This window comes from Triplophysa rosa, linkage group LG17 (assembly GCF_024868665.1).
Source record: "Triplophysa rosa linkage group LG17, Trosa_1v2, whole genome shotgun sequence".
NCBI classification, from domain to species: Eukaryota; Metazoa; Chordata; class Actinopteri; order Cypriniformes; family Nemacheilidae; genus Triplophysa; species Triplophysa rosa.
The window spans coordinates 4,167,177-4,192,732 of record NC_079906.1 but is presented as its reverse complement, the minus strand read 5'-3'; the positions used below and the strand labels follow the sequence as shown (position 1 = coordinate 4,192,732).

Here is a 25,556-nt window from a genome sequence, read left to right as displayed (position 1 = left end):
CAATAGCCAAAGTCATGAATTACTTAATTGCATAATAATATGATATGGTTAAATCACTTTATTACACGGCTCGTCGAAATGCTTGATTCTGATTGGCCAGTCGCGACATTTGCAGGTGCGTTATTCCCAGATAACAACCTCTCAAAACTAATAACACACGCCTACCCAGATACAACAAATCATTTTGACAGTTTTTTTTGTCAAATTAAATATAAATATGTCTTTTAATAACACATATGACATTATATTTACAAACGATTCAACCAAATTGCCTGTTCGTGACATTTGAACGTCGTTTCTTACCTTAAAAGTAAACGGCTTTTCCTCGTGGAAGGTCAACATTCGGTAAAAGTGAGCTAATAAAATATTTCAAATTCACATTTCATGTCCAGTTTCTTTTCTCGTGTGGCAAGTAGCCGTCTAATAAGCGTCGGGTCCTGATAACACTGTCGGGGCTTATTTCTGCTATAACAACCGGCTGCCTGTACATTATCCCTTATACATTCATACTTACATGTGGTACTTTAATGTTTAATGATCATCAAATCGAATACTTTTTATAAACACTATCAACAGCAATATAATGAAATGCATGAATGTACAACACATACCCTCAATATATGGTTATACTCATTATAAACAATTGTTTTCCTAACCAATATAGTTCATTAACTGTTGACTGTTTACAAGCAAGTCCGTAAAAAAACACACCATATGATCTTTATTATTGAGTCAGGATTGTTGGAATTGTTATCTGAACATTTCTACAGATTATACAATATATAAAACATATTATATATACTGTAACTCAAATGATGACTGTGAACATTGGCCCCAAAATGTTTTGCACTTAAAAATGTATGAATGTCATCAGATAACAGAATGCCATCCGTCTTTCTTGAACCACACTTCTGGAAAGCAGATACTTATCAACGGTTTTACCATTCCATGTAACTTAAAGAGGTCATATGACACGGCTAAAACGAATATTATGATTTGTTTTAGATGTAATGCAATGTGCATACACGATTTAAGGTTCAAAAACGCTGTATTTCCCAAATACCGTGCATGTTTGTATCTCCTCTTTGCCCCGCCTCTCTGAAACGCACAGATTTTTTACAAAGCTCATCGCTCTGAAAAGCGAGGTGTGCTATGATTGGCCAGTTAACCGGTGCGTAGTGATTGGTCGAATACTGCAAACGTGTGACAGAAATGTAACGCCTCTTACCATATTTGGAACATCAGGTTCTAATGCTCCGATCACACGGGGCGTCAGCGTTAACACTTGACGGAGGGCGTGTCTGAAGCTTGGCCCTGACGTGATCGTCATAGTGTCAGTCAATGATAAGTGAATTACCTCCCAACATGTCATTTCCTCTCTTTTCCAGAGTGTGGAGGCCGTTTGAAAGCGGAGGTCAAAACTAAAGACCTTTACTCCCACGCCCAGTTTGGCGATAATAACTACCCTGGAGCGTCCGACTGCCAGTGGGTGATCTCAGCAGAGAAGGGCTATGGAGTGGAGCTCATCTTCCAGACCTTTGAAATTGAAGAAGAGGCTGATTGTGGCTATGATTACATGGAGCTGTTTGACGGGGCCGATGTCAAGTCTCCCAGACTGGGACGCTACTGTGGATCAGGGGTAAGGCTTTACAGATTCACTGTTTTATAGATTTTGCTACTTGCTATCTTACACCATTACTCCCCCATATTGTTCAAAACACAAAAAGGTTACTTTTTTCTGTGGAAGTTCTTTGAATAAACATAAAATTCAAGTCATTATTTGACGAAAATCTTCTAATTCACATCTTCTAATTTGACTTATATCAAATTTGCTCTTCCACATATTAAAACATGTGACATTAAGCCACATGAGAACCAGTGGTGTTCAGCATCATGATGCCAAAGTGGGCATTATGCATGAGATTTGAGTTTTAAGTTGTTTTTGTTTTCACGTGGTTTTAAAAGACTTAGAATGTTGTAGGCATTATATGGTGTATTGCATATTTATGGTTTTAACAATTTAGTTTAATTAACCGTGGATACATTAGCAACAACAGCTTATTTCCACTTTACTTGAATGATCTTGTTTGTATGGATTCATTGTTTTTGCACACACCATTGAAATGTTTAGAAGAAAATGTTCAATTGTTCAATATTTAAATGATAAAAAAATTTCCTGGCAACCAGCTCTACGAAACTAGCATTTTATTAAGTGACTTGAATGACAAAACATTAGAATCATTCAATTTTTATGAGCTGCCTGGTGTTTAAGACCAGGGCCAGGTCTAGGGGGGAATTTGCCCCCCAGATTCTTCTTGCGCACATCCAAAAAATATCCAGCTGACAATTAAAATAATTAAAAATAAAGTACTTATTATGAAATACTTATCTGTATTTTCTTTTAAATAATCAAATAATCTGTCAATGTAATGACAGAGAAATGTAAAAACGATGCATATAGTGAACTAGGGATTCTAAAATAGTGAACTAAAATAAGAGATTGTTCCGTGAAATATATAGTTACCGTGAAATAAAACTAATCATTCCGTGAAACAGATTTTTGGTCATTCCGCCCACCCCTATAGTGAACTATGATTATATATCTGCCCAACCAGAATACTGTATGTGATTACCCCGCCGAGTCGAGCAAACCCCTAACTCCAACCTTTGCAATAACTATTATTGTGTGCTACTCTCATACTGTAAATGATACCTTGAATCACAAAAAAACTCATAGATTCATATTGAAGGGGGAATCTGAGCCATCTAGGGAGCAGAATGTCTTGCGAATGGGCTCTTTTGAATTCAGCCTGTAAACATACTCAAATTTTGCAACCACCCAAAACTAGCAGTGTTCGAAAAAAACACCTTAGCAACCACAGTGCAATACCTTGGCAATCACCCACAAGTGTGAATTGAGCTGGTGATTTTGCATGGTGCAAATGTAAAAATCTAGTTTCTAGTGAGAGGATAATTTGGGCTGCATATGAGCTCCAGACAGTATGATTTCAGTTACTTTTGTTAAATAAGAAGAAGCGTATGACTTCAGATGAGACCTCAGATCAGATGTTGATGTCTGGTATTTGTTCTGCTGTCAGGTGAAATCTGTTTATTGACCAAAAGATTTAATGTAAACAGAGATGTTAGACACTATACATTTGTCTCAATCATGTTTTGGTTACGCGCCATTTAGAGTATGCTTTTAATCCAAAGCATTTGACAATTCACTAACAACAGGGAATGTCTCCCTGGAGCAACATTGGCTTTAACGTACTGTGCCATTAGGCTGTCACAGCCCAAAATAACCCATTTAGTTTTGGTCGGAGAAGAGTCACACACTCTGTCAAAATTAAATTACAATCTTGTTTTGCGCTGTTCACTGCACAATGGAATCCGTCCCAAAACAGTTTTAAAAAATAATAATAATACAATAAGGGCTCTACACAGAGTCTTGTAAGGCACTTGCCAGCTTGTGCAGTAACTGAAACGGCCTTGAAAAGGTGATTTTTAGTGGAATTTAAGCTTTGGAACGAGATTTATGGTACAGTTGATGTCAGGTTTAATTACTAAATATGCTATTTAATAGTTTTTTTGCCAGCGTTTAAGAAATATCTGCTTTCCCCGATTCAAGAAGATAGGACTGTTGTCTTGCTATAGCTGAAATAGCTGAAGGCGTTGCAAACATGGCCACCTAGTGACACGACTTCCATAAACAGGCTTTGGTTTGACTAAGGCGCGAAAATTCACTGGAATGTCGTTAGCATGTTGCCAAGATAACGATTGTAATTAGCACAATAAAATGTTCATGTATTGAACTAAATTGCTTTAGATGGATGCTATTTAATGTTTCTGAATTATATTCAAATAAGTCGCAATACATAACTTGTTTTGGTTTGAAGCACATTTTGCTGGGAATGTCAGTTTGACGTCATTTAACTTTAACATGTGTGCAAGTACGTAGGGTAATCTGCTATTTTATGTTACAAACAGAGATGGCGATATTGAGGTGGATTGCAGCTTTACATTGACATTTCAGTTTTCACTGTTTGGTGCAGTGCATTCTGGGATGCATGCGTATCTAAATTTCTGCAGAAATAAGATAAATTAGTTAATAAATTAAACTTTCTGAAACAACCTTTGTGCCAGGTGCAGCTGTCTAGATTTTTTATTAGTTAGAGACTTTTACAAACTCGTTAATTTATTGTTCCTGGAGGCAACATTCTTCTGATGCGTGCAAGTTGAATCTAATCCAACAATCAGAACTTAACCAACACTACAGACAGCCAAAGCCGAGAGTGGCATAACGTTCATGAATTAAGTGCAAATTTTGACTTAAAAACTGTTGGATTAAAATTATTGCTCACACAGGTAAATACAAGGGCTGACATGAACAAGTCAGAAGCCTGATGGAACAAAAGTGCGCTAAAATGAAAATAATACACATACTAAATAATTATAAATGCTAAGTAATGATATTGTTATAGAAACATTTCCATTCAGTGTTTTGGAGTGTAAGTTACTGAAAATAGTGCTTTAAAGTGCAGCTTTTCTAATGCCGTGGTCAGACTTGACTTTGAGCATGCAAAATTCATTTGGACGGTGCTGCGAAAATGGGCGGGAGCGATTCTCCATATTTTACAATTCTGTTCCGAGAGGTCACGCTGTGACGTTTTGATCTTCTATTAGTCCCACGAACTCACGTGTGACGCGAATTTGCAGGTCAGAGTTCACCAAACTTAAACTTCGCTATGCAGCAAATGCGAAATATCTTCGGATGGGCTTGCGTTTCCGGTCTGATGCATTAGCATTCGTATGACTGGAAGTCAATGTAACAAAAAGTCAAGCGTGACCGCGGCTTAACAACTACTGTAGTGGTGTGGCTTAAACAAATCATTTGTGTAAAACAAATCATATTTTTTCCTCAATATAAGGACGTATTTTTAAATATCGTCCCTTTAGCAACTTAACTTTGAAACTGTACTTTGTTATTTACATAGTTACTAAGTAGCTCCCATTACACCGATGTGCCTGTTCACGTTTGACCTTGTCGTCTTTTACGTTTCCAGCCTCCGGAGGAGATTTATTCAGCTGGTGACTCCATTGTCATCAAATTCCGCTCGGACGACACTATCAACAAGAAGGGCTTCCACGTGCGTTACACGAGCACCAAGTTTCAGGACACACTTCACTCCCGTAAGAAGTGACCCCTAGTGGCCGGGAGGGGCCGTGTAGGGCCTAGGGGGAAGCAAAGAGGCCCCAGGGGGAGGGTCTCGCCCATCGCTCGGAGCCCCCCGGCCACCAAGAACACCCAGACTCGACGGACCAGCCGCAAGAACGCCAACCGCACCTCAGTAGATCACAGGGGCTCTGGCATCCCCAACTGACTGTGAGGAGTAAAGCCATTCCGCAGTAGACCTTGTTTTTACCTTTTATTTTTTAATTGTTACATTTGGGGCAACACGTGGAGGGGGGAATGTTTTCGGTTTGATGGATACTTTAGGGAAGGCAGGCAAAAAAGAAGGGAATTATGATACGTGAGGGTGGGTTGGGTGGGCGGATGTTGATCACCCCATGGAACCCCTCCCCCCTTTTTCTTTCATGAGCCGAGAGCGACAAACGCAGATACACTGAGGACCTCCTGCAGGACAACCTAACAGTCAGACCTTCATCAAGCCAGTCGACTATACAAGAGTGGGATTGAGTTGAAAAGTGGAGTAGGGCATTCCTCACAGATTTATCAACCTTGAAACAAGATTACCGCTGCAGTGTGGGGGAACGTCCATCTCTGCTTATGATTATCAGGCATTGTTTGTTCATAAAGAGCCTTGTTGGTCTGGTTACCTGTTTGTTGTTGAGCTCATGTCACTGTATGTCAAAGAGATGCATGTAGTACAGTTAGCAGGACGTAGACACGAACAAGAAATTGTGAACGTGATGGCACCAGCATCTGTAATACCAGTTATTTCCAGGCCAGTAATCCGAAAGTTCCCCCGCCTGGTATTATCACATTTTTGGAAATTTTCCAGACACAATTATTATGCTAAAAAAGTCTAATAAACAAAACGTGGCCCATGTCTTCTTGCTGCTAATTACTTTAGCTAAAAAGAAGAAAGGAGTTATTGTTAAAATACACAATTATCATTTGTTTTAGCAGACTGGTTTTCCAATGACTTGTTGTGTGAACTTCCTTTTTTGATTCTTTTTCATTATTGGTTGCAGTCCGACACTAAAACGTTATACTTCTTGGTCCTTTTTAACCAACATGTCATAAATGAAATCTGGGTGTATGGATCTGTAGTCAGGGTAGATGCCACCTTGAGAAATATAAATACAATCGTTGTGATGTGTCACATTGGATCACAGAGCCAAGGTCATTACTAGTTTTCACCTTTTTTCAACATAATGATTTTTAAAACAACAGTAAAAGTCTTTGAACGGACAATAGTTCATCCATTTGCATTTCATTCCATTAAACATGCCATCTACCCTGACAAAAGATCCATGTTCTTTACGTATAACTTGTTAATGTCACAGCTTTTCTGGCCAGTGTGGTGTAGTAAAATGTTAAAAGGATTTTAGTTTTAGCGGGTTTTACATCTTCAGGTGGGATTCACGTCGCTCCAGCTGAGGCAAAACTGATCAGATGTAAAAGAGTCATTTCTATCAATACTGTACCTCAGTGTGTGGTGGAGCGGTTGGATGGTGCTATTGCAAATGAGCCCTACGCCACACGTGCATGTGGTCAGTCTCTTGAAATAACTCCTTTACTACTGATGTCTAATGTCAGTTGAGACGGTTAAAGTTTGACTAAAGCTAGTTTACCTACCCGAGTTGTTTTTAAAACAGTTTCATCATAAAACAGAATAGTGTTGAATAGTGTGTCTGTGTGCTAGTGAACATCCACAGGGGTTCCATTGATCCGAGGTGTTACTCTGTTAGATAATTTAGTGAAGTATGGAGTCGAAATCACGGCTCTCCTACCTCTCTCTTGCAGAACTGGCTGTTGACTTTGTCCTTTTCATTTCAGGCACCCTTTTCCTCTCATGAGACCGTTTCACACCTGTTTGCCTTTATGGATTTACCTAAAGCTCTTTTAAATCTCAGGTTCCGACTTGTTCTTACCCACTGAATCATTTTAAAGACACTAGATTTCAATTGTTTAGGATTTAGGTTTTTAAAGGATGTTTTAAGGTTTATGCGATTCATCTGTAACGCCTTTGACCTGAGCACTGATTTACTTCACCTCAAGCCACGCGTGCTGTGCTCTTGACCAGACAAGTTGTTCTGTATACATTTCTGCAAGAGAACACGGACGTACCGCCGTTTGCGCAAATGATCAACTAACTTGTAATCTAGTTCTTCAAATGTATCTGAATATGCATACTAGCATAGGGCTTTAGAGTAGCGGAGCACTTGAACATTTTGCTAATCAAAGCACATTTTCTTCAGCGTTATTAATGTTTGAAATCCCCCTGTTATTTCTTGTTTGAAATAGGGTGTTTGTTTTAAGGAGAAAGTGGGAAAGGCAAGCGTCAAATGTTTTACCACAAATCTGAAATGTTACCTCAGCAATTCACTTTGATCGCCATTCCCACATGACTTGGTACATGTTTATGCATTTTATCATATGTATGTATGTAAATATGTATTAATGTATTCAAAGTACACTAAACCATAGATAACTCGATGAGAATTAAGGCTATGTGTAATTGCAGACAAAAGATGCAATTTATTTATATTGTATAGCTAATTTTCACCTATGTATTGCACATAGTGTTAACAAGTGCATCTATTTCATAAAATGTTATTTTCATTTTGAAATGTTTCATGTCACATTTTGTCTTGTAGACTCAGGAAATGCATTAGATGAATGAAAGCCTGAACATGCCAATTCAATTAGTTCGCGAATGTAAGAAAAGTACGTTTATGCTAGAAGAAAATATGTCCGACAATGAACGCACTTGGCTAAGTCATGTCATTTTTAATGCTTTTAAAGATTTACTTGTATGTAAAGATGTGGAGATCCCCGCAGTGCTCATGAATAGAATTGCAATCTTTTTTTTCGAATGGTTTTCAGGTCTGAGCTGAAAATGCATATACGTTGTCCGAAGGAGGATGGAGTTTGGTTTCCCTGTGCATCTTGATGACTGTGTGGATTTTCAAATAAACCACATATCAGCATCGCATTTGCTATATAACAGATCATCAATTATGAATGGTCACCACAGTGCATTATTAATGCCTATCTACCGTTTCCAGCATTAAAAATTAAGCAGAATTGATGGGAGAAGCTAAATAAAGTCAAATATGAAGTCTGTGACTAATACGATGGTGCACGTTACAAAGTCTAGTGGGAAAATGTAGGTGCTGTTTTTTTATTTGATCAATGCCTTTTAACATTGTATAAATACGTGCCATTTTGCCAGATTAATACTGTCTATAAGTCATATAGCCTAGTGACATTTTATCTAAAATGTAAAAAATAACGGTTGCATAAAAATGAAGCACATTTGATAACAATTTCAAATCATTTAGATATCAAGATAGTTTTGCATTGTCACATTATTTTAATGTTTTTTTATTGTCTCGTTGTTTTCAAATGTAATGCACCCCTTTTTACTTTTCTCCGACATATTTAAAACGTCTGTTATTCCATTAATGCTGTACGATCAATGATGGATACTGTATGAAGTATATTATTCTGAATTTGAATGGCCAGAAGAACCACCTAAGGTGAGCATTTATAGTCGTAACCCTTTTTAGTGAAGGTGAACTCTTTCTGCAAGAGGTCATTCAGGAGTGTCTGTGGTTACAAGTGGATTGATGCTGAAGTGGTGTATAATTTCCAGACTGCTGGTTAAAGGACCAAGGCAATTGAAGGTCAGCGCTGAACATTGCTGTTTTGTTTGTGTATTTTTAAAGATAAACGGCAACAATCAAAACATAAAAATCACACTGGATTAAAGTGATGGTTCACCCAAAAATGAAAATTCTGTCATCCCTTTCTCACCCCTTGTCATTTCAAATCTGTATGAGTTTCTTTCTTACGCAGAACACAAAAGAAGATATTAAGTTGGTAACCAAACAGCGGAGGCACCCATTCACTCAGGAACACAAAACCAGTGCAAGTGAATGGGGGCCAGTTAACAGCATTCTTCAAAATATCTTCTTTTGTGTTCTGCGGAAGAAACTTATACAGGTTTGAAATGACAAGAGGGTGAGTAAATGATGACAGAATTTTCATTTTGGGTGAACTTTAAGTGGATTCGTTCAGCACACAGATGCACAAACAAACAAAGGTTTCACCGGGAACTTTTAACAAGTCATATTTCAAGCACAACAATACTCTGTAGAACTCAATGTTTTGTTCACAAGAATTTTAAAAGGCAGCATGAAATTTACCATGACATTACACTTTCATCATACAAAAGTCCAGACAATGCCCCTAAACGTTTCACAGGAAAACAAAGAAAGCTTTTTCCATGGTTTACTTTGAAATACACACAAGTGTCTCAGCATACAGTTGTAAAATTGTTACTGTAAACTGTAACCAGGCTTGGTTTATATACATAGTCAGACTACTACAAAACAATATCATACTTATTTGTTACATATTAACAAATGTTGACATACAAACTGATAATGGTCAACACAGTTCTGACAATTAAGGGGTATGTACTTACTTATATAATGTCCATATGAATTTGGCAACATATATTGTCTTCAATTACTCTTAGACATCGAAAAGTGTAGAAAAACACTGTGCTGTTTTAAGACATTTTTCTTACACTTGGCTATCATAGATGTAAAGAGAATTAAGAAAATATGAACACTGACATATGGCTACTTTGGTAGTACAATGGAATACATTTTCTCTGTAAACTTTTATAGATAGTGATGTCAATTATTACTGCAGTTATGTGTTTGCTTGGAAATTTTAATGAAGGAAGATATTGTCTGAGCAATTTCCCCACGGTACAGACTTGCACGACATGTTTATCGGAACAAATGTAAAAAAAATGATAAGAAGAATTTAATTTATATATTCAGTCGTTCGAACATAATTTGTTCCAATAAGGATTATATTGTTACACAAGGCCACTGTCTTGTGTTTAACTAAACTTGAAACTCCAACCCTGTCACAATGCTTCACAAGGACAGAACGTGCTAAAGTCGCTTTTGTTTCTCCCATGCAAGAATTCACAGAATTCATATTCTTTCCTTCTTTATAGACCCGAGGGCCTCATCACACTTCTCGTAAGAACCAGAGTAAAACATATCCTCATGTGACCTCTGAGTCACTTCAGTTTAAGCTATGAATGAGAAACAAAGCAGGGAGAAGTAATCACATAGTCATACATTAACACTAAATGTACACCCCAGACAGACTTCACTTACATGGTTCTCATAGCTGAAAATAAATTCAGAGAGGGTTTTTCGGATGTCTCCGACATTATTAATCTACTTCTAATACTTGCTACCTTCTGAAACTGTGCCACATAATACTTAATATCATATTGTTCCCAAGTTCCAGTAAAACTTCTTACAGGCTTATGTTCATAGTACAGTCACATCACACATAAATCACGTAAAACCTAAACATCGAAAAAGGTTTTGAAATCAGAACAGCAGGAATGTGTTGTGTGATTTCTTGACATCACCTTTACATCAGTCCGCCAGGAGCAAATTGTGATCCAGTCCACCAGAAGAGACCTCCACAGACAGCCAGCACGAGGACGACCCCAGCGGCTTTGAGCACGGCTCCAGGGGGTCGAGTGAAGTCAGTTGGTCCCATTGTCGCCAGCAGAGCGGTAGTGACCGATAGCGTGTACGCGATGGAAATTGCTGTGTTGATGGCCACAATCTGACCAAACTTTGCAAAAGGCACAATGACACAGAAAAAGAGTGGAATGGTCGATATCACCGTGGTGACAGCACTAGATACTATTGCAACCCCCACGTGATTGGCTGCTTCGAGGGTCCGTAGCTGTCGCTTGATGGATGAGTCCTGTAAATGAAAGATCCTTTGTGAAGTTGTGAAACATATTCTATTTAAGAAGGGACTGGCCATAAGGGAGCTATGGGACTTTTCTGGTTGACTTGTTGGCCAACTGCCAAAATAAAATACATATACGTTTATATAATCAAAATTATCAAATTTATATATATATATTAAGACTGTTTCATTGAACGCGCGCCCGGACTGCAGTTAAAGGAGTAGTTCACTTCAAAATTTGCCGGGGTACTCAAAATTTTAAAGTGCACTACTCCTTTAACTACAAGTCTGTGTTTGTTTATCGGTCTGGCTAGTGTCTAATAATATAACTATTTTATTTAATGTATGTTAATATGAATGTATATTCTTTTATTGTATTATAATTTCATTAAATGAACAATTTGTTGAATGGGTCCTGTAGTTTTGTCGCGTTTAAAGAAACCGTATGGGACATTGACATCTAGCGGTTGAGCTTGGTATCGCAGTCTAAAAATTCAAAATATTGGAGTGGCAAGTTTGGCCAAGTAACGGTTCTACTCGGTATCTTTTTCATTGATATCAGAAATAATCTTCAGGTACTTTATTATTTGCGAATGTGTACCGGAAGTTAAGGGCACTCCGCGAACGGGCGCATACCCAGTAACGTTTGTTTATGTTGTTGCTTTGAAACCGTCTATACATACACTATACTGTATATAGGCCTATCTTGTCTGCATACATGTCAAAGTTGTAAAGTACATACATGCATGGAGACCATTGTCACAGCATTTAATTCTACATCTAAAAATGTTCAACTCTGTCATGGTTGTGATTAAAATTTCTTGTCTTGTAGGCCTACTCTCTTTTAAATTAAAGAAGTCTGAAATTATGTTTAACCTATATAATCCATTATGAACATAAAAGTTACACTACATAAATTAAAATTCTGTCATCATTTACTTGCACTGAAGGTGGAAAACCATCAAATCTGGTGCACCATTGACTACCATAGTTTTTCTTCCTCCTACAGTCAAAAGTGTCCCAGAACTGTTTGGTTCCAAACATGCTTCCAAATATCTTTCTTTCTGTTCAGCACAACAGGAAAACGTATACAGGTTTAAAAACACTTCTTGGTGAGTAAATGATGACAGAATTTTGATTTTTGGGTGAACTATCCTTTTAATTGATAAAAGGTTGCCTTACAGAGTTATGATGAAGATAAACTCTGATGCATATGACTTGCTACGCGAACTGGTGAGATCTTATTTCGAAGATGCTATTTAATTCAGGGTGGCTTATAGTGCACTGAAAGAAATGACTTCCCTGCAGCGCCCTGAGGTTCAGCGTATTGCTCAAGGGCACAGTGGTGATAGGAAATCCCAGTGGCTTAACAGTTCAAGTACTTCCCCTACCTGGGATCCAGCCTGGAATCTCTCGTTACGTGCTCAGAGCTTTAACCACTATACAGCCACCATATACCACCACTCAGCAACGCAATGAAATGTATAAATGGTAATCATACCGAACTATGATCCGTCAGTCCTGAGGTCACAATGTCTCCAGCCAGTAGATATCCTTCCACCAGATGTAAGCAATAGTCCACTGAAGAGCCCACCAATATGGAGAGAGAGATAGCTTCAACTGCACCCATCTCCCAGCCAAGCCAATACATCACAGCCACCACCAGGCACACCATACCTGCCAACAATATACACATTTTACAAAGTCCTTGGCTACATCATTTGGGACTGTCGTACTAACTGACAATTTTGTCTCTACGGCCAAACAATTACAATTTTCATGGCTAAAGAAGTGATTTTTATAGCTCAACCATTAGTGATGTGAATGCCACATTTCAAAAGGAAAGTTGGAATGCATTATGGGAAAAATGGCATGTCATTGAGTCAGAAATAGGCTGTGTTCAATTCACTGATCATTGCACCATTTTTTGAATATTTCCTTGTTTTGTTCAGCCCTTAGGAGTGTGCTGATTTTCAGAGTCTCCTTCCATTTGGAATAATTTGTGTATTCGTTCAGTCTGAGTAATCACTTGTAGTGATGATATTTCCCTGCTGAAAGCAAGTTAAATTACGGCCATGTTTGGCATATTGTATTACCATATAAATGAGATTGGATATAGAGCTGCACATTTCAAAGGCATTGGTTTTCACAACCTGTACGTATTACTTGAGTCAATTAAATCGAACAGAAGGACAGAAACAGGCTGATGTCACTATTCAAACACAGAGACTGCATCACAAAATCCAAAGGGATTTGCTTAAACCACAATTCAAGCCCTTTAAGACGCAGTTGTAGAAAATTAAAGAGTGAACCTCAAAGAAAACTGTTTAGGTTTCATTCCACCGCAAAACAAAAGGGGAAAAAATGATTTTATATTTTAGATAAATAAAGACTATATAATTAACCCTTGAGATTTTTCTGTAATACATCAGGGGTGTATTCCAGAAAGCAGGGTTAACTTACCGTCAGCTAAACCCTGAGCTCTCGGTTGATTAACCCAAACCTTGCTTACCGGTTTGGGTTCCAAATCACCTGAGAAGAGTGAGTTTAATTAACCTCCCGAAAGATACCCAGAGTTAACGCGCGCTCACAGAAACAACATGAAGACATTGTCAATGGATCACAGATTTCACGAGTCACCATGGAAACGGCCAGGAAGCTTAAAGTTTTTGACTTAAATCTGCATCACTGTATAAAGTGAAGATAAGATAAAAATCATAAAATTTAATTATTTAGGTTATGTGTTTATAAAACTATAAACGCTATAAATTAATTATTTAATTAAAGATATAAATATTTAAACTATATGCACTATTTTTATACTATAATATTTAAAATATATACTCATCATGGCTATCTTTGTTACATAAACTGTAGATTTGTTCAGATGTTTGTAACTGTAATTTTAACGTGTTTACCATGGTATTTTACCAAAAATGTTTTGTGTATATGTATCACATTGGTAATTTTGAAGGCAGTATTAAACAACTTTTTTGTTCCTTCGCTGTATGTTCCTTAAAAAATATACCTTTATTTGGTTTTCTGAAAACTGACTTTGCATTGTATCAACTTTATTTGCAACAGTTGCTGATGTAGTCATATTAATAGAGACTCTTTTAATTCTAGAAACTACTACATTGGTCATAATTTTGGAAAAGAAATTGTGCAATGCTTTTCAGTACACTACACTATGTATGATAATTAATTTACAGCAGAGGATGAAGGTCTGCTGTGACATGAGGTAGAGATTTAAAAAGTGTATGGCCCAGTCATATATACATAATAATCATGGAGCCTTTATATATCCCTTTCAAATACACATACATTTCGTATTTTTGTTTGTTTCTTTTGACTTTGTTTGCTAAAAGGCCATGGCTTTCCAAATGTTAAAAGAGGTGGAAACGGCCTATCCTGAAAGGCTAATTGTAATTTGGAGAAAGGCCTTTCAATACTAAACTGTAGGAGGAGGCTGATGATCAGAAAGACATTTTAATGGAATACAGTCAGTATGAAAAACCTTAAGTCTAAGTTTTTTATGTATTTTTTTATGTAAATGGATTTAAAATTATAATAAGAATTTAAATATGTGAACAATATGCCATGGCAATCCCATTGGGGGTCACCTAATAAAGCCTTGGAAACCTGCCAGCCTGGGATTTGAACTTGCAACCTTTGAAGTTCTCTAACCATTAGGCCACAACTTTCTTTGACCCAATGCATCAAATATTGCCTAATAAGTGAACAAGAGTAATGATATGCAATCCTCGGGAGTTAAAATACTTCACTATTAACATCCTTTAACTGTTGGAAATTGTAAGATGTGTATATTTATCCAGTGATATTTGGAGATGTTTTAATAAATCTAATTCAAAGTATATACAATATTTAATATAAATAGCCTACATAAAGTTTAACAATAACAGTTTATTAACATTATTTTATTTAAAGACGATTTCATTTGAAAAGGTTAAATAATAAAGTTAATAAAAAAATTAGTTGTGAATGCTAAATTGCGATGGGTGAGATTGGAAATGTAATTGTAATATTGCAAAATTGTAAAATTATAATATATTACATGTAATCTGTGCTTTCACGCCCACTTGACGCTCATCAAAAACGCACAAATGCGCAGACAACCCCTAAAGCTTAGTAACATTTCCTTAAAATGAACTAACCCTGGAACATAACCTGCTCCGGAGCAGGTTATCTTCAGAGAGTAAGTTGCTATGGTTACTTACATACCCTGAAAGTTATCTCCGTTTTTGGAACCGAAAGTTGAGGTTATCCGCTAACTGACCCTTAAACTTACCCGGGTATGTCACATAACCAGCTTTCTGGAATACACCCCAGATGTTACTTTTTTATATGTATTATTGTTGTTGTTGTTGTTGTTGTTGTTTTTGCTTTACTGCAAAATTATTTTGAAAATGAAATGAAAAAAGGTGTGCTTAATTATACTGTAACAAAGCATCCTACATTTTTTATTTATTTTTACATTTAGCCTTTTTTTCATTTGATTGTGGCCTAAAATATTTCCTGGACATGTTTCGTGACACTTTTTATTGTTGATTATGAGCTGTATGATAATGCCATTAAATGCTATTAATGTACAAAAATATAAAAACATCTTATGATAATTAGTTGTGTCTACGAATAAAAATAAGTTGAAACAACTAAAACCGACAATTATATTTTACAGTGTATATGTTACAACACTGACAAAATAGTATTACGGCCTATGCCAAAAAAGAAAAAGAAATAAAATCTGAAATTTTCTTTAGAGAAAAAGGATGCATATTTAATTAAAAGTATGAACAAAAAATGGTGTAAAATTTGCAGCATACAATGTTTCAGTAGAAGAAAGCTATTGAAATATGAGGCAATAAAGACATTAATTACCCAGAATGCTCAGCAGGATGGGCAGCAACAGAAGAGGATGAGCAGTAAACACAGCTACTGATGCTATGCAAATGGCAAGAGACAGCAGCAGACTGTAGAGGGCGCTCTCCACACCTAGAGGCCATGAGGGGGAGATGAAATGTTGTTAACTGCATTATAAATAGAGCACATGAATGCAGTCACGCGCTCCTTGTCATTTCTTGAGTCTCAGGTTAATAGATACTCGTGTTAATGATGTCTGCGCCCTAGACTAATTCCTCTCAAATTGGTCATGTTAATCAAAGCTCTTTTCTCTCTCTGCCTCTTGCTATTTTTGCTCTCTTGCCTATAATTTCCATGAAGATCTGTTTCCAGTGCTGGCAGGTCTGGAACCCTCGCCTCAAGGCAGATGAAGCTGGGAGTGATGCAAGCTGTTTCTGCAGGAAGCTCTCCCATTGGAGGAAATCAGAGTGAGTCTGAAACGAAGACTTTCCTTTGAAGGTGGTCTGAAGTGCGGAAACAATGAAAACAAAGAACGAAGAGTGCTTAACCACTTTATAATTTCTTGCCATTTGTAGTCTTTAAAGGAAAAGTTCACCCAGAAATAACATTTTCGCATCATTACATCACCCTCATATTTTTCTCATCTCATTAAAATGTTTCACCTCATTCCAGATTTTTTTATTAGTGGTGCTCTTTTGCTCTATGTCTTTTCCATACAATTAAAAAAAGAACGTGGCCAGGGGTTATCAAGTCTAGACTTGTCAAATTGATTAATCACAATTACTCGATTCTAAAATAAAAGTTTGTGTTTATATTCTTGTATGTATTTATAAATGCACACACATATATGTATATACAGTATAAAACAAATATATATATATATATCTATATATAGATATATATGCATACACACACACACACACACACACACACACGCACGCACGCACGCACGCACGCACGCACGCACGCACGCACGCACGCACGCACGCACGCAAACCACGCACGCACGCACGCACACACACACACCACACACACACACACACACACGCACACACGCACGCACACACGCGCCACACACCACACACACACACCACCACACACACACACACACAACACACACACACACACACACACACACACACACACACACACACACACACACACACACACACACACACACAGTATATAAATGAGATAACAAATTTTTCAAAAATCATGTTTTTTTATTGTGCATTCCAATTAATATCAATCAAACTGCAGTTGGTTTGTTTTAATTTAAGCCATAATAACTAAAAAAATACAGCTAACTAACACAATAAAACACAAAAAACGTGATTTTTGAAAAAATTTCATTTTGGAACCAAACTCTTCATATATAATATATATATATACACACACACACACACACGCACACAGTATATACACAGTATATATATATATATATATATATATGTATTAAATTTTTTATATAATTTATATGAAGTATTAATATACAGTAAATACTGTATATATGACACATATTTCTTAAATATATAAATACACATGTTTTATTTATATACTATACATTTAAATATACACGCCGCACACACAAACAGTATGTTATATTAACACTTTAATGTAAACCTTGTTTAAAATTTAATAATCATGATTAATCGATTTGACACCTCTAAGTCAAACACATTTTGTTAGAATTTTTCACTTTTCTATTTTTAGTAGCTTGTAAAGCTTGGGGAGTCTATGGTACCATTCTCATTTTGTGTTTCACAGATAAAAGAAAGAATGTTAAACAGATCTGAAACTACATACAGTAAGTACATTTTCATTCTATCCCTTTAATTCATCATATGAGTGAGTGGACTCACTGATTCAAATGCCATAGATATCCAGTGCACTCTACCGCCCTGCATGCCCACTGCACCATGAGATAACTGACCCGGCAAGAGGTTGGGTTCAGGAAGAGAGTGACAGTCAGGGTGGAGCAGGGGAAGAATGGACGTGAGGCTGTTGCCTGCGGGAGATAAAAGCATGGTTAACGCAAGACCACCACGATTGTATTAACACGATTCTCTCTCACCTGATGGTAAACACTGAGCTCCACCAGGTTTCACCAGCTTGGTATTGGTACTGATGGCTTTGCACAGCTGGCACAAGTGCCCGATCTCATTAAAGAGATCAAAGTCTGGATCATAGATCACGTTGCCCTTTGAGGAAGAGCAAAGTCTATAATCAGAAAATTAATAATTCATAAATCATCTTCAGCTTCAAAGAAAATCTATCAATATACAGTGGGGTCCAAAAGTCTGGGATTTTTTTGCTTAAACCTGGAAATAAATAGAAAGTTCAATGATTTAGAAAACTGGCAAATAAAGAAACGACACGACATAAAACCAAGAAATATATGTTGATTCTGCACTGTTCGTCAGTGACCAAATGTACAGTAAGAAAATATGGATATGTTTTTCACATAAATTGTATAAGAGAACCGCAACTCTTCATATTCCTCCTTCAAGGAGCAGTGAACACCCCCAAAATATGAACAGACTTCAAAAATCCACTGCAAATAGTAAACTATACCATTCAGTTGTCTTTGGCATATAAGTGTTTCTTTTTATTAATGCCATAATTCTTATTTCTCATCATATACAAATTAGGATGCAGTCATTGTGGTTAGTTTACAGTAAACACTTGTACAGTGTGTATTACTGTATAACAGGTAATTCTGCACTCAGTTACTAAAGTTTAATTCTGTCTCACCAGATCTCCAATAACATGGTTGTCCGAGTGTTGAGTGCGGTTGACCCCCAGTATCCCGAAAACCACAAACACCATGGCTCCAGTGTCCACTAGAGGGCGCACTGCTGGTTTCCCACAACCACCTCCACTGCAAGGGTTAAATCCCGATGTCCTGGAGACCTTTACCTGAGTAGTGACTGATGAGATAAATATGATGTATTACATAGTAATGAAAGAGTAATGAAAGACAAGAACCAAGAAAACATCCTGTTGCCAAATAAGAAGGTATACAAGGAACATTGCTCAAGGGTATTTTGGAATGCAGCATGTTTTAAATGATCATTTCTTGCAGCAGTGTGATGTTTGACGCTTTATACCACGGCAACTATTCGAGAAAAAAAACACTTTATTCTAACTCAGGTTTAATTACTATACATGTTGTTTTCATTCCTCCTAATTGACTATATTAAGTTGTACTTGGTCACACAACAGACTACATAAAATGAACAAGTTTACATTAAAAGGCAGACAGCACAGAGATACAGTAACCATTATAGCTACATGCATCCATTTGAAGTTGACCTAAAAATGTTAATTTTGTCAATATTTACCCTCATTCCATTCCAAAATCATAAGACTTATTCTTCTATCTAAAAATATTAGGAATAATGTCTTTTTCCACATATTGGAAATCAATAAGTATTCTAATGACTTCCATTGTATTCTCTAAAGGGGCAATGAATTAAGACCACAATTTTAACCCGAGCTTTTGTTGTATAAGAGGGAATCGTATTCAAGTGAACATCCTGTAAGTGTCAGACCTGAAAACGACCTTGTTACTGAAATAACAACTGTTATTGACACCAGGCTCAGCGAGCGCCAGGTCCTGGAATGCACAGATAGGTTGAACACCGCCTCCACAGAAGAATATCAACGACTACTTCTCTAGCACCACCCACTGGTTCGCGAATGACTTTAGCCACACATAGTACACACTCCCGCATTTGTGATGACTGACCAATTGGTAACCATAGCGACATATTTTTCGGCTAGAGATTCGTTTTGTCCGTCAGTTTAAACTAAACTGCTGATATGCGCTGTGTTGTGTTTATGCTCGGAAGGCTACATCACACAGCGCTCTTTTGCTGTGTTGTAAGCGCTTTTAGTGAATGAAAGTGACCTATTAGTCAGATATGGTGACCCATACCCGAGATGTGACCTCTGCATTTAACCCATCCAGTGAGTAGTGAACACACACAGAGCAAGTCGTGAACACACGTACACCCGAAGCAGTGGGCAGCTTATGTGAGTAAAACATATTTGTGCTATGTGTCACTATTGCTTTGTTAGAGATCACTTGATATGCCCTGATAGTATTACCTGGGGACCTCTAGTCATTTGTAATAATTGTAATCGGCATCTCTGTGATTTGGCAGGCTCATATATCATTTTTCAAGGTTTTATCCACCGTTTGCAAATAATGGAGGCTGTTTTGAAGTGTTTTGATATTATTTCTGGTGCTGGGTCGTATTGGCCGGGAGTCTACCGTTTGTTTATCTATCATGAAAACTATAACATTTGACACCCGCGATCGCGGTGATCTACTGTTCGGTTCGCGGGTCTTAAATGCTGACATGTACGGTCATATATCACCAAACACCATACAACTACAGGCTATACAAACTGTACGCAAAGCCTTGCCATCATATCCAGGAAATAAGTCCGTAAATTTGAGTAAAATCAAGTTACGTAACTTTACGTGTCTAACCAAATTCACTGAAGGCTCCAACTAAGTCAACTACGCAAGCTGCTATCCAATCATAGCAGTGGGCGTTTACTTCCAAGTCTTCTATGTGGCCCGCCATTAAAAACCAAGCGTTTCTCCAGCCGGCCTCAAATACCAGGGTAGAAAATAGCCCATTACTTATTGATTTTGATGTTTTCGAATGTAAAAACCACGCGAACGTCATACGTAGACATCAGACAATAGTATAAAACAATAAAAACGGCCAGTTCACTGCACCTTTAAGACCATAATGGTTGAACGTGTCAATCTTAAGAGTTTACCTGGAGGCAGTGGTGCATAGAAACGGCCCTGAGTGGGTCCATCGGGCCCTGAGCTGAACACACAGCCCGGTGGCTCCGCACACACACGACTGGGGTATGGACTGATCGTATGTTGGGCAAAATAGAGCTTCCTGTCAAACGAGAAATGCATTTCTACAATATAGTCAAAGCTGTCTGGGTAAAACTGAATGAATCAGTCAAAACATGTAAATAATACGTTTGAGTCATATTATGCATAAACATATTAAAGAAAATTTAAAATAATTTCAAATGACTTTTATTTTGCATTGTGATAGAACGTATAGGATCATTAAAATGTGTCTCTGTAATGTGAAAAAAATGGACCTATAAAAGAGACAGTTCACCCAAAAATTCTGTCATCTTTTACTCGCCCTCAAGTTGTTCCAAATCTGTGTAAATGACTTTGTTCTGATGAACACAGAGAAAGTTGTTTGTAACCAAACAGTTCTTGGCCACCATTGACTTCCATAGTAGGAAAACATTCTTTGCAAATTTCTTTGTTATGCCGAACACAAAAGAAGATATTTTGAAGAGTGTAGAAAAAGCAAACACTTCTGGGGCACTTTTGACTACTATTGTAATTCTACCTACCATGGTAGTCAATGGTGGCCAAGAACTTGTTACTTGTAAGCATTTTTTCCAGATGTGACCCTGGACAACAAAACCAGTCTTATGGGTCAATTTTTCGAAATTGAGATTTTTACATAATCTGAAAGCTGAATAAATAAACGTTCTATAGATATATGAGTTGTTAGAATAGGACAATATCTGGCTAAGATACAACCGTTTAAAACTCAGGAATCTGAGAGCGAAAAAAAATCAAAATATTGAGAAAACTGCCTTTGAAGTTGTTAATCAGGGGCACTGTGGCAGACCACCCACTCACAAAAATAAAGTTTTTATATATTTAAGGTAGGAAATTTACAAAATATCTTAAACATGATCTTTACTTAATATCCTAATGATTTTTGGCATAAAAGAAAAATCGATAATTTTGACCCACACAATGTATTTTTGTCTTTTACTAAAAATGTTCCCGTGCTTACTTAAGGTTTTGTGATTCAGGGTCACACATATCTTTCTCTGTGTTCATCAGAACAAAGAAATATACACAGATTTGGAACAATTCGAGGGTGAGTAAATGATGACTTTTTGGGTAAACTGTCCCTTTAATTGTCATAAAATGTATAAAAAATAATGAAAACCATGTCAAATAAAAAATTTTTTATGAAAGTCTTTGTGCAAAGTACATTTTTGTTTGTATCTTATTTTAGGGATGAGATTTGACACGTTTGATTCAACAATCAATCATTGCAGTTAATATTTCTAAATATTTAGATATTGTACGTGGAACAATTATAGAGTCCGTCATTGTATTCCACCCTGACATGCACATAAAACATGATTTCAATTTTTCCATGCCTCAGAAAGTCACGTGTCCCCCACCTGCTGTTCTGCTGTTCATCCAAAGCCACATAAAACTCAAACTCCGACATCCAGCGCCGGGTGCCGTCACATGACCGCAGAGTAAGCATCCATCTCGGGCGGGGGTGATACGCGTGAGAAACACACACAGTCATCCGCGTGCTGAAGTTGCTATGGGGACTTCTGTAGGCCTGTTACCGTGACAACACATAGATCAGTGTTTGTCAGCTCAGATGGAATGGGGCTATAAGGGCAATTGAAGCATGCTGAGGTGATATGAACACACACCATAGACATTATGTCGTGTCAATTTTTTCGGAGGATGATGGAATTTGGAGGGTGAGGAATAGATTGCGTACGTTGAAAGCATTGTTGTTTTTTTCAGTGAGGCATTAGCAGACAAGCGGTAATGTTTTTTGTAATGCGTAAAGGTATTAAGCAGTGTGAAAAACACATTTGCCAGCCATAATTATGCTTTTGTTTTCAAGAAAATGGCTTATTACAGCTGTGTGAACCAATATGTTTTGGTTTTGTTTATTAGAAAATATTCAAATAGCAACACGATTATAGCTGTTTTTGAGTATGGCCTCAGACCTGAAAGAATGGCACATCCCCATGCCCGCTTGATGATGCTTGCCAAGGTGCAGATACATTGGCAGTCAGTGAATAGCGATATACAGGGACAGGAGAACCCAAATCCAGTTTAAAGACATAAACAGTGAGAAGACCACCTGAAAAATAACATTATACGAAAGTAACACTGTTAAATGTGGCATCTATGACAAAGTTGTAGAATCTACTTGAAGTCATTTAACATCCTGACCACTTTAATCTGGTATCTGACCTAGTTTTTCCAGGAGAAGATGTTTCTAAAACAAACTTTAAACAGGTGTGGGCATTTTTCAGCCGTTCATCATACAGTAACAGAGCAGAAAATGAAACCTGTGAGTGTCTGTGCTGTGTCGGCGGATACTGGTTTGGTCTGGTTTGAGGGAATTGTGGCATGTTTTCCTGAGGTAGAGCTTGTGGAGACAGCAGCGCTGTGCAGATTATGAGGTCGCTCCATAAAAACACCTGTGAGACAGTGAAACAGGTCAGTCAGTTCATTCAATGTTCTGTCCCATATGTAGCATTCAGAATCATGTGGTTATCTTGTATTAGAATGTAGCATCACTGTGGCAAGGTGTCACACAGTATATGTTTGTGCTAATGCATAACCAAGAATGAACTTCAAAAATTTGGAAATAAAACTTCACTAAAACTAGCATCAAAACTAGGATTGAGAATGAAAGATCCAATTCTGGAATTAGATTCTTAAGGTTAGAAATCGAATACTTGATATAAAATTAACATTTCAATTCCTCTTATAAAATCCTGTCCATTTTGGACAGAACTTGTGATCTGCTAATATCTCATTAAAAGCCCATATTTTAACTATAGTAACCATAGTTTAACTATGATATGTAGGCTAAATTTACAAATTGACCATAGTTTTATTATAGTAACTAGTTTTACCATGTAGCTAAACTATGGTAATATAAAATACCTTACTACTTTTCCTATTTCCTAGGTAACACTTTGGAATTGACACCGGAAATAGACAGGAAGCAGAATCGATAAGTGGAATCAAAATCGCAATTGATAAAATACAAATGATACCCAACCGTAAGTGCCTCAGGGTTAATGTTTAAGAGTGCATGTGCTGAAAGTAGTAAAAAGAACCTTAGGTTTGATTCATACAGTACATGTACGATAGAGTGTGGTCTAAAAGTCTGAGACCATTAAAATCTGGAAGTTTTTTATTTAAACAGGTAAATAACAACAACATAAAACAAAGAAAGCAAAGCAAATATTCAATTTATGTTAAACTTATTTTAGCTTAAAACTTTTTTTAACACCCTTAACGGTGCGAAAGGCTGTGTGTCATGGTTCTGCCCCACCTTGTCTTGCTTGTCTTGACCTAGTGGCAGAACCATGATAGAACCTCTTGTTTTATGTGGAGAGTGACGTTTTGTCCCTGTTGGTCTTCCACTCTCCGGTGTGGCGTCTCTGTTCCCGCCCTTTCGTCTCCTCGTTATTGTTTGTTAATTAGTTCATGCCCCGCACCTGCTTCCTCTTGATTTGTCCCCTTTATAATGCCCTTGTGTCTTCTGTCTCGTGCTGGATCATTGTTCTGTTGCGTCGTGTTTGTCTTTGTGGTGAGTTCTTGTTGTGTAGTTAGTTTAGTTTACAGTGTTCATGTCAAATGTTATTATTTTCAGTCTAGTTAGTTCCTGTCCGTGTTGCTATGTTTTGTTATGTTCCCCCACGTGGGTCCTTGTTTTGTATTTTTAGTTATTAAAGTTTGTGTTAACCCCTTACCCGCTGTCTGCATTTGGGTCCTCTGTCCTTGTCTCTGTGTCTCACCCTGAGAACCGTGACAGAATGATCCAGCCATTCTGGACCCAGCAGACAAGGGATCTCAGCGGGAGGGGTCGATGCCGCCGGATCCCTTCCAGGGTTGAATCCGCCGGACTCCCTTGGAGGGTAGAGGCCGCTGGGCTCCATTCCAGAGTCGGGACCGCCGGACTCCCTTCCGGGGTCGAGACTGCCGGAACTCCGTCCAGGATCGAGACCTCCGGGCTCCCTTCCAGGGTTGAGGTCGTCGGATTCCCCTCCAGGGTTGAGGCCGCCGGTGTCCTGTTCCCGCTGAAGATCCCTGCCGGCTCCCAGCTGGTGCCCAGGCCTGTCGAGTCGACTGTTTGTGTGTGTTTGTCCTTGTTTGCTGCCCAGCTGCCAGAGAGCCTGCCCAGCCGTCGGAGATGCTGCCCAGCTGCCGAGAGCCTGCCCAGCCGCCGACATCCTGTCCTGTCTGTCGACATCCAGGCCTGCCCAGCCGGTGATAGCGGCTCCCAGCGGCCATCCAGCCGGCGCCTGTCCTGTCCAGCCGGCCATCCAGCCGGCGCCATGTCCTGTCCAGCCGGCCATCCAGCCGGCGCCATGTCTGTCCAGCCGGCCTCCAGCCGGCGCCATGTCTGTCCAGCCGGCCATCCAGCCGGCGCCATGTCTGTCTAGCCGGCCATCCAGCCGGCGCCATGTCCTGTCCAGCCGGCCGTTCCAGCCGGCGCCATGTTGTCCAGCCGGCCATCCAGCCGGCCCATGTGTTGTCCAGCCGGCCTTCGTGCCGGCACCATGTCTTTGTTTGGACTTTTTTTTCTATGTATCACGTTTTTGGTCATGTTTGTATAGTTATGTTTTATGTCACAGTCTGTGTAGTCTTGTTTGTTCCTTGAGGAGCATCAGGATGCTGCTCCTTAAGGAGGGGCTTCTGTCATGGTTCTGCCCCACCTTGTCTTGCTTCTCTTGACCTAGTGGCAGAACCATGATAGAACCTCTTGTTTTATGTGGAGAGTGACGTTTTGTCCCTGTTGGTCTTCCACTCTCCGGTGTGGCG

At 38.3% G+C, this 25,556-nt stretch overlaps 2 protein-coding genes across 3 annotated transcripts in view; one reads left to right on the top strand and one right to left on the bottom strand.

Moving 5' to 3' along the window:
* The window catches only part of bmp1a (bone morphogenetic protein 1a), a 69,500-nt gene extending 61,160 nt beyond the window's left edge, over window positions 1–8,340 (top strand). The window contains exons 19-20 of the mRNA XM_057356121.1: window positions 1,389–1,639; window positions 5,067–8,340. Coding sequence (XP_057212104.1) covers window positions 1,389–1,639; window positions 5,067–5,204 — 389 coding nt within the window. The 3' untranslated portion in view covers window positions 5,205–8,340. The remainder of the gene's footprint in view (window positions 1–1,388; window positions 1,640–5,066) is intronic.
* A 332-nt stretch (window positions 8,341–8,672) lies between these two features.
* Window positions 8,673–25,556, bottom strand: part of disp3 (dispatched RND transporter family member 3) — a 53,683-nt gene continuing 36,799 nt past the window's right edge. The window contains exons 11-21 of one of the 2 annotated variants that reach the window (XM_057356120.1): window positions 23,066–23,197; window positions 22,718–22,854; window positions 22,145–22,314; window positions 20,678–20,808; window positions 18,632–18,807; window positions 17,952–18,078; window positions 17,740–17,885; window positions 16,221–16,380; window positions 15,896–16,009; window positions 12,498–12,673; window positions 8,673–11,008 (exon numbers count right to left, since the gene is read on the bottom strand). In XM_057356120.1, coding sequence (XP_057212103.1) covers window positions 10,664–11,008; window positions 12,498–12,673; window positions 15,896–16,009; window positions 16,221–16,380; window positions 17,740–17,885; window positions 17,952–18,078; window positions 18,632–18,807; window positions 20,678–20,808; window positions 22,145–22,314; window positions 22,718–22,854; window positions 23,066–23,197 — 1,814 coding nt within the window. In that variant the 3' untranslated portion in view covers window positions 8,673–10,663. The remainder of the gene's footprint in view (window positions 11,009–12,497; window positions 12,674–15,895; window positions 16,010–16,220; window positions 16,381–17,739; window positions 17,886–17,951; window positions 18,079–18,631; window positions 18,808–20,677; window positions 20,809–22,144; window positions 22,315–22,717; window positions 22,855–23,065; window positions 23,198–25,556) is intronic. The other variant, XM_057356119.1, reaches the window with a different exon arrangement.